Genomic DNA, 17,653 nt, shown 5'->3' with positions numbered 1-17,653 from the left:
GGTGGAGTCACTTTCTCTTTATGTCTTCAGATTCAGACTGGATGCCTTCCTGGAGGATAGGACATAGTCAAACGTAAGTTATTAGACTCAAAACAGGGGCAAGTGGGTGAAATTTAATGGTCCCTGTTATACAGGAGGTCAGAATAGATGATCTAATGATCCCTTCTGGGCTTAAAAATCTATGAATCTAGGCCACATAGAAAATCAATGTGAGTTAAGCTTCCAAGTCATGTGGGCACTTTTGACATCCATCTCTCTCTCTCTCTCTCTCTCTCTCTCTCCATGACAGGTTTCAGAGTAGCAGCCGTGTTAGTCTGTATCCGCAAAAAGAAAAGGAGGACTTGTGGCACCTTAGAGACAAACAAATTTATTTGAGCATAAACTTTCATGAGCTACAGCTCACTTCATTGGACGATGTAGTGGAAAATACAATGGAGAGATTTTATATACACAGAGAACATGAAACAATGGGTATTACCATACATACTGTAACAAGAGTGATCAGGTAAGGTGAGCTGTCAAGGTTCCTTCCCCACTCTGAACTCTAGGGTACAGATGTGGGGACCTGCATGAAAACCTCCTAAGCTTACTTTTACCAGCTTAGGTTAAAACTTCTCCAAGGTACAAACTATTTTACCCTTTGCCCTTCCACTTCCACTGCCACCACCAAACATTTATCTGGGTTTATTTATTAGGAAAGCATTGTTTGGAAACGTCTTTCCCCCCAAAATCCTCCCAACCCTTGCACCCCACTTCCTGGGGAAGGTTTGGTAAAAATCCTCACCAATTTGCATAGGTGACCACAGACCCAAACCCTTGGATCTTAAGAACAATGAAAAAGCATTCAGTTTCTGAAAAGAAGGATTTTAATGGAAGTAAAAAGTAAAAAAGAATCACCTCTGTAAAATCCGGATGGTAAATACCTTACAGGGTAATTAGATTCAAAGCACAGAGAATCCCTCTAGGCAAAAGCTTAAGTTACAAAAAGACACACAGACAGGAATATCCATTCTATTCAGCACAGCTTAATTTCTCAGCCATTTAAAGAAATCATAATCTAACGCATATCTAGCTAGATTACTTACTAAGTTCTAAGACTCCATTCTTGTTCTGTCCCCGGCAAAAGCATCACACAGATAGACCCTTTGTTTTTCCCTCCCCCCAGCTTTTGAAAGTATCTTGTCTCCTCATTGGTCATTTTGGTCAGGTGCCAGCAAGGTTATCCTATCTTCTTAACCCTTTACAGGTGAGAGGATTTTTCCTCTGGCCAGGAGGGATTTTAAAGTTGTTTACCCTTCCCTTTATATTTATGACTTGAGCTATTACCAGCAGGAGAATGCGGGGGGGGACGGACCTTTTGTCATGATAATCAAGGTGGGCCATTTCCAGCAGTTGAGAAGAATGTGTGAGGAACAGTGGGGCGGGGGGGAATAAAGATGGGGAAATAGTTTTACTTTGTGTAATGACACATCCACTCCCAATCTTTATTCAAGCCTAAATTTGCAAATTAATTCCAATTCAGCAGTCTCTCGCTGGAGTCTGTTTCTAAAGTTTTTTTGTTGAAGAATTGCCACTTTTAGGTCTGTAATCGAGTGACCAAAGAGATTGAAGTGTTCTCCGACTGGTTTTTGACACTAATAGTGTGTTAATAAGCAATGGTCACATAAACACCACCCTATACCGGAAACTTACTGACCGCTATGCTTACCTACATGACTCCAGCTTTCATCCAGATCACACCACACAATCCATTGTATACAGCCAAGCTCTACAATACAACCGCATTTGCTCCAACCCCTCAGACAGAGACAAACACCTACAAGATCTCTAGCAAGCATTCTTACAACTACAATACCCACCTGCTGAAGTGAAGAAACAGATTGACAGAGCCAGAAGAGTACCCAGAAGTTACCTTCTACAGGATAGGCCCAACAAAGAAAATAACAGAACGTCATTAGCCATCACCTTCAGCCCCCAACTAAAACCTCTCCAACGCATCATCAAGGATCTCCAGCCTATCCTGAAGGATGACCCATCACTCTCACAGATCTTGGGAAACAGGCCAGTCCGTGCTTACTGACAGCCCCCCCAACCTGAAGCAAATACTCACCAGCAACCACAAACCACACAACAGAACCACTCACCCAGGAACCTATCCTTGCAACAAATCCCATTGCCAACTGTGTCCACAGATTTATTCAGGGGACACCATCATAGGGTCTAATCACATCAGCCACACTATCAGAGGCTCGTTCACCTGCACATCTACCAATGTGATATATGCCATCATGTGCCAGCAATGCCCCTCTGCCATGTACATTGGTCAACCTGGGCAGTCTCTACTTAAAAGAATAAATGGACACAAATCAGACATGAGAAATATAACATTCAAAAACCAGTCAGAGAACACTCCAATCTCTTTGGTCACTCGATTACAGACCTAAAAGTGGCAATTCTTCAACAAAAAAACTTCAGAACCCGACTCCAATGAGAGACTGCTGAATTGGAATTAATTTTCAAACTGGATACAATTAACTTAGGCTTGAATAGAGACTGGAAGTGGATGTGTCATTACACAAAGTAAAACTATTTCCCCATGTTAACTCTCCCCCGCCCCCGTTCGTCAGACATTCTTGTCAACTGCTGGAAATGGCCCACCTTGATTATCACTGCAAAAGGTTCTCCCCCGCTCACCCCCGTTCTTCTGCTGGTAATAGCACACCTTACCTGATCACTCTTGTTACAGTGTGTATGGTAACACCCATTGTTTCATGTTCTCTGTGTATATAAAATCTCCCCACTGTATTTTCCACTGAATGCATCCAATGAAGTGAGCTGTAGCTCACGAAAGCTTATGCTCAAATAAATTTGTTAGTCTCTAAGGTGCCACAAGTCCTCCTTTTCTCTCTCCATGGTTATCTATCTATCTATCTATCTATCTATCTATCTATCTATCTATGTGTAGGATTCAGGAAAGACTTACCCATTGACTTCTCATTACTAAATTTAAACACATGCATACTTCTTCATGGGTGCTCCAATTATTATTCTGATTATTTTCCCTCAATGTTAAATGCTGGGGGTGTTTGTTTGTTTGTTTGTTTAAAAATAGCCTTCATAATATAAAAGATCTTTAAGAATAAATAAGGGAAAGCTACTGTCTGCAACGTACCCCCAAAAGTCACCAATAAGTCCAGACCATAGGTTTGGATAGTCAGGAGTTCTTGCATTTTAGATGCTGAAATGCAGTCATTCTCCGCTGAGTTTCCTTACAATTCTCAAGTGCCTCAAAGTGCTGTCTGCCGGAGGTCATGGATCATGATGTCTTGCACTCCTAGTGTGTTCCTCAGCTGCTCATTCACACTGACAGGGATTAATAATAATAATAATTATTATTATTATTAAAAAGCCCTGTGAGGTCAGGAAGTGTTTTTTATCCTCATCCTCTCTGGGTCAGTCCCCATTGCACTAAAAGGGACTGACACACACACAGCCAGATTTTTGTAGGAATTTAGGCATCTAATAATCTAGATCGGCACCTAGTAAGAATTTCTAAAGTGCCTATCTCCAGCGGAAATCAAAGAGAGTTAGAGGTCAGGTTTTAAAGGGCATTCATGTGCCTAAAGATGTAGACTGGTGCCTAAAGCCCACTGATTTAAAAGGATGTTAGGTTCCCTGGTGCTTTTAAAAATCCCACTAGGTGCCTAATCATCTTTAAAAATCTGGCCATGGTTGCTTAATCTGCTTCAGCACTTGTGAAAAGCTTACTAGGAAACGATCTGCATCTGAAGAAGTGGTTTTTTTACCCACGAAAGCTTATGCCCAAATAAATCTGTTAGTCTTCAAAGTGCCACTGGACTCCCTGTTGTTTTTGTCTGCATCTTTAGATACCTAAATGCCTTTGAAAATCTGGCCCTACATGACTTTATTAAAAAGGATTTGTACTCCTAAATTAGTTGGATGCATCTGAAATTCTTGTCATAAGTGACTCACCCTGGAAGTTTTAAGTGGAGCAAGGAGATTAATCTTTTTTTTTTTTTTTTAATCTCAGGATTGGGTGACAACCATTGCATTATAGTTCCTCCAAACCACCAGATTATCCTTCCTCTCTGTCTTAGACTGGGCATGTGAAATGCAGTTGCTCTCAAGGGGAACACTGTGATTGACTTAGGTAGCTTCAGGATTGGGTCCTAAATCAGCCTGAGGCAAAACCCTTATTGTAATGGGGACAACCTCTTCCCAGCCACCCTCCTCCGCAGTGCCCCCTTCACCTCCTCGTTCCTCAGGCTGTAGATGACGGGGTTCAGCATGGGGGTGACAACGGTATAGAAGAGGGACAGCAGCTTGTCGTTCTCCGGCTCATGGCTAGATCTGGGACGCAGATACATGACCATGCCGGAGCCATAAAAGAGCATCACCACCACCAGGTGCGAGGAACAGGTGGAGAAGGCTTTGTGCCTGCTCCCCGGGGAGGACATTTTCAGGACGGTGGCAATGATGCAGGTGTAGGAGGTTAGGATGAGGGTGAACGGGGTGGCAAGGAAGACCACAGTGACCATGATGTTGGACATCTCGTTGCGTGATGTGTCGGCGCAGACCAGCCGCAGCACGGGTGCCACATCACAGAAGAAATGGTCGATTTTGTTGGGGCCACAGAACGGGGAGGTGAAAACCAAGGTGGTTTGGATGAAGGAGACAGGAATCCCACTCAGCCAGGAGCCAGCCACAAGCCAGGCACAAGACCTCCTCTCCATGATGGCCACATAATGCAGAGGGTGGCATATGGCCACATAGCGGTCATAGGCCATGGCAGCCAGGAGATAGCACTCAGCAGAGCCCAGGAGAAGGAAAAAATACATCTGAGCTGCACAACCAATGAATGAGATGGTGTTATCTCCAGTGAGGGAGATGACCATCATCTTGGGCAGGGTGACTGAGCTGTAGCAGATCTCCAGGAAGGACAAGTTCCCCATGAAGAAATACATGGGGATGTGGAGGGCAGGGTCAGCTAGTGTGATGAGAACAATGAGACTGTTTCCCAGCAGGGTGAGAGTGTAGATAGCAAAATACATCAGGAAAAGCAGCACCTGCCCTAGCAGGCTACTGGAAAATCCCAAGATAATGAACTCATTCACCGTAGTGCTGTTTCCCTGTGCCAGCTCCTCACAACGTGTGGTAGAGTTCATCTGTAAATTAACAAATACAGGATGGGATAAGTAACTTAGAAAAGGCACAGAATAGCAGAGAGAGATGGGGGTTATGTAGATAGATAGATTAGATTAGATAATGTTAAAATCAAGGGTTAAAATGGGTAAATCAACATACTAAGATCTAGAGAGATAAAGAGATGGATGTGCATGGAAACAGAAAAACAAGGGTTAAGATAGATTAGCATAGTAAGATCTAAATATAGATAGATAGAGCATATGTCTGTGTTTATGTAAATAATTTTTCTCCCTTCCTTTCCAATTCATTGGCTTTTTAACTTTATTTATGTAACAAATTTAATTGCTGTGGGAAAGCTAATGCTATTATATGAAATTTGTAATTTGCCCCCAAGGCTGGAGGTAAAACTAGGAAATACAGAATCAGGAAGCCAAGAATGATGATCTATTGAAAATTTAACAAGGAAATTTAATAAGAGGGTATTTTTAAGATCATTGAGAAACCTCAGGCAAAAGAGTATCTAACATACCTTCCAAATCAAGAGCTCTCTTCTTACCATATTCCAGGGAGCTTTTCAATTCTATTCGATTCCATATAATTTTGTAGACAGTGCTTATCACCGTGGTAGTACAAATCTATGAATGTGTATGTCTTTAAATGCTTCTGTTTTTAAGGCATCTTTGGCGTCCTCATGGGATGTGCTTCCCCAGAGGTGTAACTCAGTTAATTAACGGATGAAAAGAACTAAACTGTAATACTGCTTTCAGAATCATTGAGCTCCATCAGAGAAATACATTTTCTCTTTAAATATTCTCTAGGCTAATGGTTTAGTACCTCTGCTGGAATTTCTCTCAGTAAATAAGCAATGCTTTAATTTCCATACCCGATGCTGTGTGTCTCCTTGTAGTTATATATCATAGTTGCGACAATATCTCCATATGAAATTCTCTACCTGCCTTTGAAACAGGGCATACACAATGGATCATAAGCAAGTTGTCTTTGTCTACTAATCTAGCTCTCCTTACCTTATTGTCTGATCTAAAAATGACTTGTCACGTAAATGAGAATTTTCACAAATACATTTCATGCTGTGATGGGAGGTGGGGCTTACCAGTGGGGTCACCTAGTGGGTAGGTCAGTGACCACCTTGATTTCCACCTCATGGTCTCTGCTGCCTCCCATCGGCAACACCTCCAGTAAGTAGACAGCCCACCTTTCAGTGGATGGCTACTTGGCCCTCGGGCTGGGTCACCATTTTAGCTCAACCCCTCTTTCGGGACAGCAATGAAGGTTAGAGGGACCTGCGTCCTTACAACAGAGAAGGATGATCAGTCAATCTCCTGGCTCCTGTAGGGGGCTCATCATGGTCATGAAACTTTCAGCATCTCTATCTTCTCTTTACTCCAGGGAGGGGTGGAATGAGGTTTATGTCTCTATAAGCCAAGGGGGTTGGTAGGGGAGCTTGGGCTTTCACACTCCACCGGGATCTGACCCCGGGCCCTGTGTCAGGCACCAGTGTGTGCCTCAAGATGGCTTCCCTGGGCCATTTCCTACCACCCGTTTCCCTCCACAGTCTCACAGTCCAACTTGAGATAGCAAAGGGGGAAAAACAGGGAGCAACTGAACCTTCAGCCCAGCTGGGTTCAGCTCATAGTCCCTTCTTCCCCAGCGGAGGTTTCTGTGGAAGCTTTGGTCAGGAGCTCTCAGGGAAGAGCTGCCTTGTTCCCCCATCTGCCCCAGTGGAGTTGTCTGGCTCCTCTTGAGCCTGGTGGGATTGTCAACAGCAGCCTGTGCTGGTCTAATTCTGCTCCCACTGATTGGCAGTTTATTCATTGACTCTAGTGGGGCCAGGCACACATCCCCTGTGTTCCTTTTTGCTGGGTCATGTTCTAGGTCCCCTTCTTGCTCCCTTTAAACTCAGTGGAAAACACCCTTTGCAGGTAACAGGTCAGGACTCGGTCCTAAGGCCATGAAGGGTGACGGTAGGAAGAACAGAGAGAGAGAGAGGTGAAGGAGAGGACAAGAAGAGAGAAGGAGACAGGAAGTTCAAGAGAATAAAATGGATCAGTAGAGACATGTGGACCTGATTTAGCATCACCATGCACCTTGTGGAGTCCTTTCCAACTGTGCAAAATAAGCTCAAGATAGCTTGCATGATCATGTATTATTTACACTCTCCTTGCACAGGTGCCAAGTTACCAATGTGAAGGAAGAAATAGAATAGGACTAGACTAGATTAGACTAGACCCGTCTGTTCTTGTTTAGACTAGAATCAAAATGAATAGAATAGAATAGAATAGAATAGAATAGACCCATGTGTTCTCATTTAGACTAGAAGAGAACCTGTTTTAGAATAAAATAGAATAGAACAGACCGTTGTGTTCTAGAATGCAATAGACCCTTCTGCTCTAGTTAATAGAGTAGAATGTACCCACCTATTCTAATTAGAATAGAATAAATAGAATAGAGCGGACCAATCTGTGCTAGTTTAACATACAATAGAATAGACCCATCTGTAACAGTTAGTAGAATAGAATAGAATAGAATAGAATAGAATAGAATACTGTGCAAGGTGCAAGGCAATAGACTATCAACCTCAATGTTCCTATGAATCCTCTTCCTTGGATGTCCAGAGATTGAAGCTATGGCGTTATGCCTGGAAGGTGACATTTACAGTCTAGCGCAGCAATTCCCACACATTTTTTCGCTGAGACCCACTGGTGCAGCTGCAATAGACACTGCGGCCAACTGTTAATACTTTTTGAGGAAAATTATTAATTTTAATTATAACATACATATAACTATAACACTGTAAGTGAACAATATACATGTTTCCTTTGCATTTTAATGTAAACAATTGAAATGATAGGAATTTGCACTAAAAAACCCAGTTTCCAGTTCTTTGAAACCAAACTCTTCTACGAAAATGACACATTAAAAAATGTTGAGAGCAAAACGTGCTGGTCAAACAGGGAGAACACAATTTTGTATAAAACTGAACAATAAGCAACACATCACTGTTAACAAAATTGTTAAAAAAACCACATTGTGTTATTATTTGTTGATTTTAAAACAAAATAGTTGTCCGAATTTGAACACTATATTGTGTTTTCAATTTTTTTTAGTGTAAAATCTGAATTTCTGTGCTGTGTAAGTTAAGACCCAATCCTACTCGCTACTAATTAGAAAAGAATTAAATATTGTAAACACAAATATAAAATAACAGTTATATTAAACACACTGAGGCAATGGGTACTCATCCAATCTGGCAAAGGAGAATCCAAACTTCCAGTATGTGTCATCATATTTTCTTACCACTTTCTTTGTTTTTTTGGCTGGCTCATTTCGTGTAGCTGTAGATGGTCTGGGACTTTCATTATCTTCTCCACCAGTGCACCCTTCTCATTTTCAAAAAATAAATTGATCCATGTCAGATTGAAATACTGAAATACAGTTGTAAATGGCAGACTGTGTTTACATTGCTAAGGTTACCTTGCAGTGAATGCACCGTTGTACTCACAAGAATTAAACTTGACCTATTGCAGCTTGGTTTTTTTTCTATACTCTATCCAACATATGCAGCTCAAAACATTACATTTATATAGCTTTTACTTAAATTACATGAGTCATGTGGAGTTAAAAATTTCCCAAGAGCTTGACTGGAGAATGCAGTTTCACCGGCAGACCACCTTTGGGCAGCAGCCCATGTTCTGGGAACCCCTGGTCTATAGTATATATTGTAGAAGAACCTAGGGCAAAACTCTATCAACAATCCTGCATACTGTTGTGCCTTAGGGGAGGGAAAACTTCTCCATGATGAAATCTGAAGAGATCTCTGCAGCGTTCCAGCCTGGACATGAGAAAAGCATGGAAGACATTTGCAGTGAGAAAGTCAAAATTATCTGGGGATACAATTCTGAGAACGCAATTAATACAGGCATATATGGTGTGACAAAGTTCCTCGTCTACTTTGGTGGGTCCTGCACTTATTGGCGGATTTTGCTCACCTCAGAGATTCACAGTAACCCTCAGTTTGGCCACCTTCATGGCTCAAATCTGCCGTTCACTCAGATAACCTCATCACTGGCCAGCATGGGAAAAAAAGAGTAAGAACAATCCCCGCAGTTTCTGCTGATCCACCATGTGGATTGGAGAACAGCTCAGAGACCTTCCCCTCTGGTGGAACCTCCTGTGTTGGGTCCGGAGTTGGGAGGTTTGGGGGGAACCCAGGCCTGCCCTCTACCCCGGGTTCCAGCCCAGGGCCCTGTGGACTGCAGCTGTCTAGAGTGCCTTCTAGAACAGCTGCGTGACAGCTACAACTCCCTGGGCTACTTCCCCATGGCCTCCTCCCAACACCTTCTCTGTCCTCACTACAGGACCTTCCTCCTGATGTCTGTTAACACTTGTACTCAGTCCTCCAGCAGCATGTCCACTCACTCCCAGCTCCTTACACGCACACCTCACTAACTGGAGTGATAGCCTTTTTAAACCAGGTGTCCTGATTAACCTACTTAATTCTAGCAGCTTCGCAATTGGCTACGTGTCCTAATTAGCCTGCCTGACTTAATTAGTTCGCGAAAGTTCCTGAGTGTTCTGGAATTCCCTGTTATCTTACTCAGGGAAAAGGGACCTGCTTAACCTAGAACTAATGTATCTATCTTAGACCACTCTCTTGTAGCCATCTGGCCTGACCCTGTCACAGTGGTCACACTTTGTCACACTCAGCAATGGCAAAAGCTGTAAAAAGTTTGAAATGGTCTTTGAGTTAACGTGCCCCTTTTGCTAATCAAAATTTTGTTCTGTGATGATTGCAACTTCATTAACTTCTATTGTGAGCTTTCCAAGAAAAATGGGAAGCCAGCTCTGCGTGTAGACAGTTTGCTGTTTTAAAATCCTTTTTACCCTCAAGCTTTGTTCCAACTGCTAAATACAAGTAAGCTTTTGGTCACTATATCACTGGTCACAGAGTCCCAAAGGGAAGAAACATAGGTGCACCAAACCCCAAAGTGTGGGGTAGGGTTCCCAGGTTCTCGTGTAAGAATGGAAAAAGTGGGAAATGTCACCCCCAGACAGATAAGTCCAACAGACCTATCACCTGTGGGGGGCGCTCTCAAAGAACCTAGAAAGTGGACAGCTCTGCAGTGAGCCATATAATCGTGACTCTTAGTTTTATCTCAAAGTCCCAAGCACACTGTGGAGAAAAGCTCTTTGAGTTAAATATTCAAACAGTTTCAAATAAGGGGTGAGGAAGCTCATAGTGCCCATCTCTGGATCCAGTAAGGGAGGCCTCCAGCAAAAAAAGAAAGATATGGCTTGACATCTTGACATCATCAAATTTCTAAAAGAGACATTACTAAAATAAAATAAAACAAAATAAAATAAAATAAAACTTAGGGAAAGCAACAACCATAAATCATTCCGGGCTTCTGTATATAACAAATCCCCATCTTTTCTGTCTTTCCCAGCACACACACACACGCACACACACACTATTCAAGATTTTGGGTAACCCTTAATACTAATACTTCATATGAGCTGTGCCTTGGACCCCATTCTGGGAGGAAAAAATGTGCATGAAATCAAATGTGTTCACAAGTGAAGCAAGTGGTAAACTTGCAATTGAACATTTTATTTTATTCTACTTCATTTTATTTTATTGCACACCCGTGGGTCCCCACCAAAGAAAGGACAAGCTTCCCAAAATTTAGACCGTAAAATACCTTTGAAAATATTGCATGAAGGAACACTGCATCAGGCAAAATCTTGAGCCATGGTTCTGTGACACCAAGAATAGGTACCCACTTTCTGCATCCCCATTAAAAAAGTTCCACAACAACAGGCCAGCAGGCAACTTCAGATTGGGCCAGGGCCCAACGTTTACAAGGGGGTGTTTCACTGAGTCAATCATTGTCCTTTGCCCAGGACCCAAGAGACGAAAAGGAAGAGTAGCTCACCATGGGAACAATTTTCCAAGGGGTGTGGTGGATTCTCCAGCAGTTGGAGTCTTTAAGTCAAGACTGGACGTTTCTTCCTAGAAGATAGGAGTACACCTGGAAGTGATGCTCTTAATGCAGGAATCATGGGGTGAGAATCTCTGTCCTGTGTTGTGCACGGGGTTGGCAGAACTCATTTTTCTAAATAATTCTGATGGATGTTATCAATGCTTTCTAAAGCATTTTTTAGATTTTTATTGATTTAAATTTTCACAGTTGTGTGAAATTGGTGGGGGGGGAAGGGGAGTATTTAGTGACAGTAGACATTGAGGCTCAAAAAGCTAAAGCTTTATTAACCATTAAAACACAATTTGTTAACATCCCATATCAAAATGTACAATAAATATCCTTCAATCAACAAATCATACCTGTTTTTACTATTCATTCGCTTGTAACAAGCCAAAAGTCTTAATCACTGGATTTTGACACTAAAAATTTTAAGCACCATTTTTTGCCTTTGCATATCCATACATTTCAGTTATTATCGATGGAAATATTTTGTCTCAGTTTATGTATGTGCAGCGAAATTGATGTTTAAAGTTCTGTCTTCTGAATATAGCACTGGATGGTGCATCATCGCTAGACCTGGTTGAAATGTCCAGCTTTCCATTTAAAAATGCTGATTTACTGCAACTGATGTGTTTTGAGGGGAGCTAATGTTTTAGTTCAAATTTTTGATGGAGAATTATTGAAATGTTTTGTTTTTGCTTTATTATATTATAGTATATTAAAACTTTTCTCATATAATATAAAATAATTAATAATTAATAGTCAAAACAAGACCTGATTTCTCAATGACACTATTCCTAGGCCAGAACAAAAGGGATGCTGACATTATGGAGACAGTTTATGGCAGAGTCAAACATCTTGCTCTGCATAGACAGCAGTGCGGGAGAAGAGCGGCTAGTCCTATAGGAAAAGGGGAAGAGTCAATGGAGACTGCACCAAATAGGAGCCCGAGGAGGATACAGAATGGGTTGAAGAGGATTACAAGGGAGAATAGGAATGGAAAGAACTTGCAGCCAGAGGGAGCAGGGGATAGACCGGAGAATCGCATGGTCACCAGGAAAAGGCAGGTCTACGTGATCGGGGACTCCTTACTGAGGAGAATAGAAAGGCCTGTAACCAGAGCTTATCCAGAGAAAAGAAGGGTGTGCTGTCTTCCAGGTGCTAAGATACAGGATATGGACCTGAGGTTGAAAAGGATCCTAAAGGGAGCAGGAAATAATCCACTGATTGCCCTTCATGTGGGAACAAATGATACCAGTAGATTCTCGCTGGACCGTATCAAGGGAGACTATGCCAGGCTGGGGAAGACGCTTAAGGAAATCGAGGCTCAGGTGAGCTTCAGTGGGATTCTGCCTGTTCCTAGAGAAGGGCAGCAAAGGTGTGACAAGATTATGACTATCAACAGACGGCTTAGGCAGTGGTGCTACAAGGAGGGCTTTGGGATGTATGGTCACTGGGAGGCATTCATTGACAGAGGACAGTTCTCTCAGGATGGACTTCATATGAGTAGGGAAGGAAATAGACTTCTAGGATGGAGGCTGGCACAACTGATCAAGACAACTTTAAACTAGGAATTTGGGAGAGATGGTTGGGAGATGTCCAGGTAATCTCCAGGTAATCTCCACACCTGATTTTAGCATTGAGAGGAAAGAAAACAAAGTAAGAAAGGATACAGCTGTGGGTAGGAGAATGGACATAAGGAGGAAAGGCAATGTGGATACCAGTCTAATAGGTCATACTGGCTGTAGAATATCCATGCATAATCGGGTAAACAATGTGAGCGAGGCCAAACAATGAAAATTAAGATGTTTGTACACCAATGTGAGGAGCCTAGGTAACAAAATGGAGGAACTAGAGTTACTGGTGCAGGAAGTGAAACCAGGTATTCTAGGGATAACAGAAACATAGTGAAATAGTACTCATGACTGGACTACCGCTATTGAAGGGTATGTGCTGTTCAGGAAAGACAGAAATAAAGGTAAAGGTGGTGGAGTAGCATTGTGTATCAATGAGGAGGCAGAATGTAAAGAAATAAGAAGTGATGGAATGGATAAGACAGAGGGGAAGAAAACTACTAGAGCCTCCCCTGTGATAGTACTTGGGGTGTGCTATAGACTGCCGGGATCTAATTTGGATATGGATAGAGCCTTCTTTAATGTTTTTAGTGAAGTAAATACTAATGGAAACTGTGTGATCATAGGAGACTTTAACTTGCCAGATATAGACTGGAGGACAAGTGCGAGTAATAATAATAGAGCTCAGATTTTCCTAGATGTGATAGCTGATGGATTCCTTCATCAAGTAGTTGCTGAATCGACTAGAGGGGATGCCATTTGATGAGTAGTGAGGACCTCATAGAAGAAATGGTTGTAGGGGATGACATTGGTTCAAGTGATCATGAGCTAATTCAGTTCAAACTGAACGAAAGGACAAAGAAAAATAAATCTGCGACTAGGCTTTTTGACTCCAAAAGGGCTGATTTTCAAAAATTAAGGAAATTAGTTAGGGAAGTGGATTGGACTGAGGAATTTATGGATCTAAAGGTGGAGGAGGCCTGGGATTACTTCAAGTCAAAGCTGCAGAAGCTATCGGAAGCCTGCATCCCAAGAAAGGGGAAAAAATTCATAGGCAGGAGTTGTAGACCAAGCTGAATGAGCATGTATCTCAGAGAGATGATTTAGAAAAAGCAGAAAGCATACAGGGAGTGGAAGATGGGAGGGATCAGCAAGGAAAGCTACCTTATTGAGGTCAGAACACGTAGGGAAAAAGTGAGACAGGCTAAAAGTCAAGTAGAGTTGGACCTTGCAAAGGGAATTGAAACCAATAGTAAAAGGTTCTATAGCCATATAAATAGGAAGAAAACAAAGAAAGAAGAAGTGGGACCGCTAAACACTGAGGATGGAGTGGAGGTTAAGGATAATCTAGGCATGGCCCAATATCTAAACAAATACTTTGCCTCAGTCTTTAATAAGACTAATGAGAATCTTAGAGATAATGGTAGCACGACAAATGGGAATGAGGATATGGAGGTAGATATTACCATATCTGAGGTAGAAACGAAACTCGAACAGCTTAATGGGACTAAATCGGGGGGCCCAGATAATCTTCATCTAAGAATACTAAAGGAATTGGCACATGAAATTGCAAGCCCATTAGGAAGAATTTTTAATGAATCTGTAAACGTAGGGGTTGTACCGTATGACTGGAGAATTGTTAACATAGTTCCTATTTTTAAGAAAGGAAAAGAAAGTGATCCACGTAACCACAGGCCTGTTAGTTTGATATCTGTAGTATGCAAGGTCTTGGAAAAAATTTTGAAGGAGAAAGTAGTTAAGGACATTGAGGTCAATGGTAAATGGGACAAAATACAACATGGTTTTACAAAAGATAGATTGTGCCAAACCAACCTGATCTTCTTCTTTGAGAAAGTAACAGATTTTTTAGACAAAGGAAACACAGTGGATCTAATTTACCTAGATTTCAGTAACGTGTTTGATATGGTGCCACATGGGGAATTATTAGTTAAATTGGAAAAGATGGGGATCAATATGAAAATTGAAAGGTGGATAAGGAATTGGTTAAAAGGGAGACTACAGCAGGTCATACTTAAAGGTTTTGGGACCAACTTATTTAATCTTTTTATTACTGACCTCGGCACAAAAAGTGGGAGTGTGCTAATAAAGTTTACAGATGATACAAAGCTGGGAGGTATTGCCAATTTAGAGAAGGACCGGGATATCATACAGGAGGATCTGAATGACCTTTTCAACTGGAGTAATAGTAATAGGATGAAATTTAATAGTGAAAAGAAGTGTAAAGTCATGCACTTAGGGATTAATAACAAGAATTTTAGTTATAAGCTGGGGACACATCAATTAGAAGTAACGGAGGAGGAGAAGGACCTTGAAGTATTGGTTGACCACAGGATGACTATGAGCTGCCAATGTGATATGGCTGTGAAAAAAGCTAATGCGGTCTTGGGATGCATCAGGCGAGGTATTTCCAGTAGAAGAAGATGTTAGTACCGTTATACAAGGCACTGGTGAGACATCATCTGGAATACTGCATGCAGTTCTGGTCTCCCATGTTTAAGAAGAATGAATTCAAACTGGAACAGGTACAGAGAAGGGCTACTAGGATGATCCGAGGAATGGAAAACCTGTCTTATGAAAGGAGACTCAAAGAGCTTGGCTTGTTTAGCCTGACCAAAAGAAGGTTGAGGGGAGATATGATTGGTCTCTATAAATAAATCAGAGGGATAAATACCAGAGAGGGAGAAGAATTATTTAAGCTCAGTACCAATGTGGACACAAGAACAAATGGATATAAACTGGCCATCGGGAAGTTTAGACTTGAAATTAGATGAAGGTTTCTAACCATCAGAGGAGTGAAGTTCTGGAATAGCCTTCCAAGGGAAGCAGTGGGGGCAAAAGACCTATCTGGCATCAAGATTAAACTCGATAAGTTTATGGAGGAGATGGTATGATGGGATAACATGATTTTGGCAATTAATTGAGCTTTAACTATTCATGGTTAACCTAGAGGAGAGGAAAGTGATCAGGAACAGTCAGCATGGATTCACCAAGGGCAAGTCATGCCTGACTAATCTAATTGCCTTCTATGACAAGATAACTGGCTCTGTGGATGAGGGGAAAGCAGTGGATGTGTTGTTCCTTGACTTTAGCAAAAGTTTTGACACGGTCTCCCACAGTATTCTTGCCAGCAAGTTAAAGAAGTATGGGCTGGATGAATGGACTATAAGGTGGATAGAAAGTTGGCTAGATTTTCGGGCTCAATGGGTAGTGATCAATGGCTCCATGTCTAGTTGGCAGCCAGTATCAAATGGAGTGCCCCAAGGGTTGGTCCTCGGGACGGTTTTGTTCAATATCTTCATAAATGATCTGGAGGATGGTGTAGATTGCACCCTCAGCAAGTTTGCAGAAGACACTAAACTGGGAGGAGAGGTAGATACGCTGGAGGGTAAGGATAGGATACAGAGGCCCTAGACAAATTAGAGGATTGGGCCAAAAGAAATCTGATGAGGTTCAACAAGTACAGAGTCCTGCACTTAGGACGGAGGAATCCAATGCACCACTACAGACTAGGGACCGAATGGCTAAGCAGCAGTTCTGTAGAAAAGGACCTAGGGGTTATAGTGGACAAAAAGCTGGATATGAGTCAACAGTGTGCCCTTGTTGCCAAGAAGGCCAATGGCATTTTGGGATGTATATGTAGGGGCATTGCCAGCAGATCGAGGGACGTGATCGTTCCCCTCTATTCGACATTAGTGAGGACTCATCTGGAGTACTTTGTCCAGTTTTGGGCCCCACACTACAAGAAGGATGTGGAAAAATTGGAAAGAGTCCAGTGGACGGCAACAAAAATGATTAGGGGACTGGAACACATGACTTATGAGGAGAGGCTGAGGGAACTGGGATTGTTTAGTCTATGGAAGAGAAGAATGAGGGGGGATTTGATAGCTGCTTTCAACTACCTGAAAGGGGGTTTTAAAGAGGATGGCTCTAGACTGTTCTCAGTGGTAGCAGATGACAGAACGAGGAATAATGGTCTCAAGTTGCAGTGGGGGAGGTTTAGGTTGGATATTAGGAAAAACTTTTTCACTAGGAGGGTGGTGAAACACTGGAATGCATTACCTAGGGAGGTGGTGGAATCTCCTTCCTTAGAAGTTTTTAAGGTCAGGCTTGACAAAGCCCTGGCTGGGATGATTTAGTTGGGGATTGGTCCTGCTTTGAGCAGGGGGTTGGACTAGATGACCTTCTCAGGTCCCTTCCAACCCTGATATTCTATGATTCTATGCTTCTACGGTAAATAGGCCCAATGGCCTGTGATGGGATGTTGGATGGGGTGGGATCTGAGTTACTGCAGAGAATTCTTTCCTGGGTATCTGGCTGATGAATCTTGCCCACATGCTCAGGGTTCAGCTGATTGCCATATTTGTGGTCAGGAAGGAATTTCCCTCCAGGGCAGATTAGAAGAGGCCCTGGGGGGCATTTCACCTTCCTCTGTAGCATGGGGCATGGGTCATTTGCTGGAGTATTCTCTGCACCTGAAGTCTTTAAACCATAATTTGAGAACTTCAATAGCTGAGACATAGGTGAGAGGTTTATTGCAGGAGTGGGTCGGTGAGATTCTGTGGCCTGCATTGTGCAGGAGGTCAGACTAGATGATCATAATGGTCCCTTCTGACCTTAATATCTATGAGTCTATGAGTCTATGAGTCTCCTGGTTTATGTGTTATGTCCCTTACAGGTCATGTTTCAGGATTTCAGCTGGTTGCCTGTAAGGGTTAGGAAGGGATTTTTTTCTACCCTAATTTTTTTTAATCTCCTTCCCCTGAAGCATCAGGGATGGCCAGGACTGGAGATGGGACATTGGCGGAGAGGCCTGGGGCTCTGAGGTGGCACCAATCATTTTCTCTGTCTCTCAGATGCTGGGCTGGCTGATTCTTGCTCACGTGACCGGGG

General features: G+C 42.4%; 1 protein-coding gene across 1 annotated transcript; it reads right to left on the bottom strand.

Annotated features, from left to right (window-relative positions):
• Positions 1 to 4,214: 4,214 nt before the first annotated feature.
• On the bottom strand, positions 4,215 to 5,186 carry LOC144273846 (olfactory receptor 10A7-like). The gene has a single exon (XM_077832540.1). It carries the CDS (start codon positions 5,184 to 5,186, stop codon positions 4,215 to 4,217), a length of 972 nt encoding a protein of 323 aa, XP_077688666.1.
• Positions 5,187 to 17,653: the final 12,467 nt, after the last annotated feature.

The sequence above is a fragment of the Eretmochelys imbricata genome, chromosome 13 (genome assembly GCF_965152235.1).
Source record: "Eretmochelys imbricata isolate rEreImb1 chromosome 13, rEreImb1.hap1, whole genome shotgun sequence".
Taxonomy (NCBI): Eukaryota; Metazoa; Chordata; order Testudines; family Cheloniidae; genus Eretmochelys; species Eretmochelys imbricata.
The sequence above is the reverse complement of the archived record's forward strand: the minus strand, read 5'-3'. Positions and strand labels throughout refer to the sequence as shown.

Coding starts and splice junctions, on each gene's coding strand:
- LOC144273846 (XM_077832540.1), bottom strand. CDS start 5,186: ATGAACTCTACCACACGTTGTGAGGAGCTGGCACAGGGAAACAGCACT.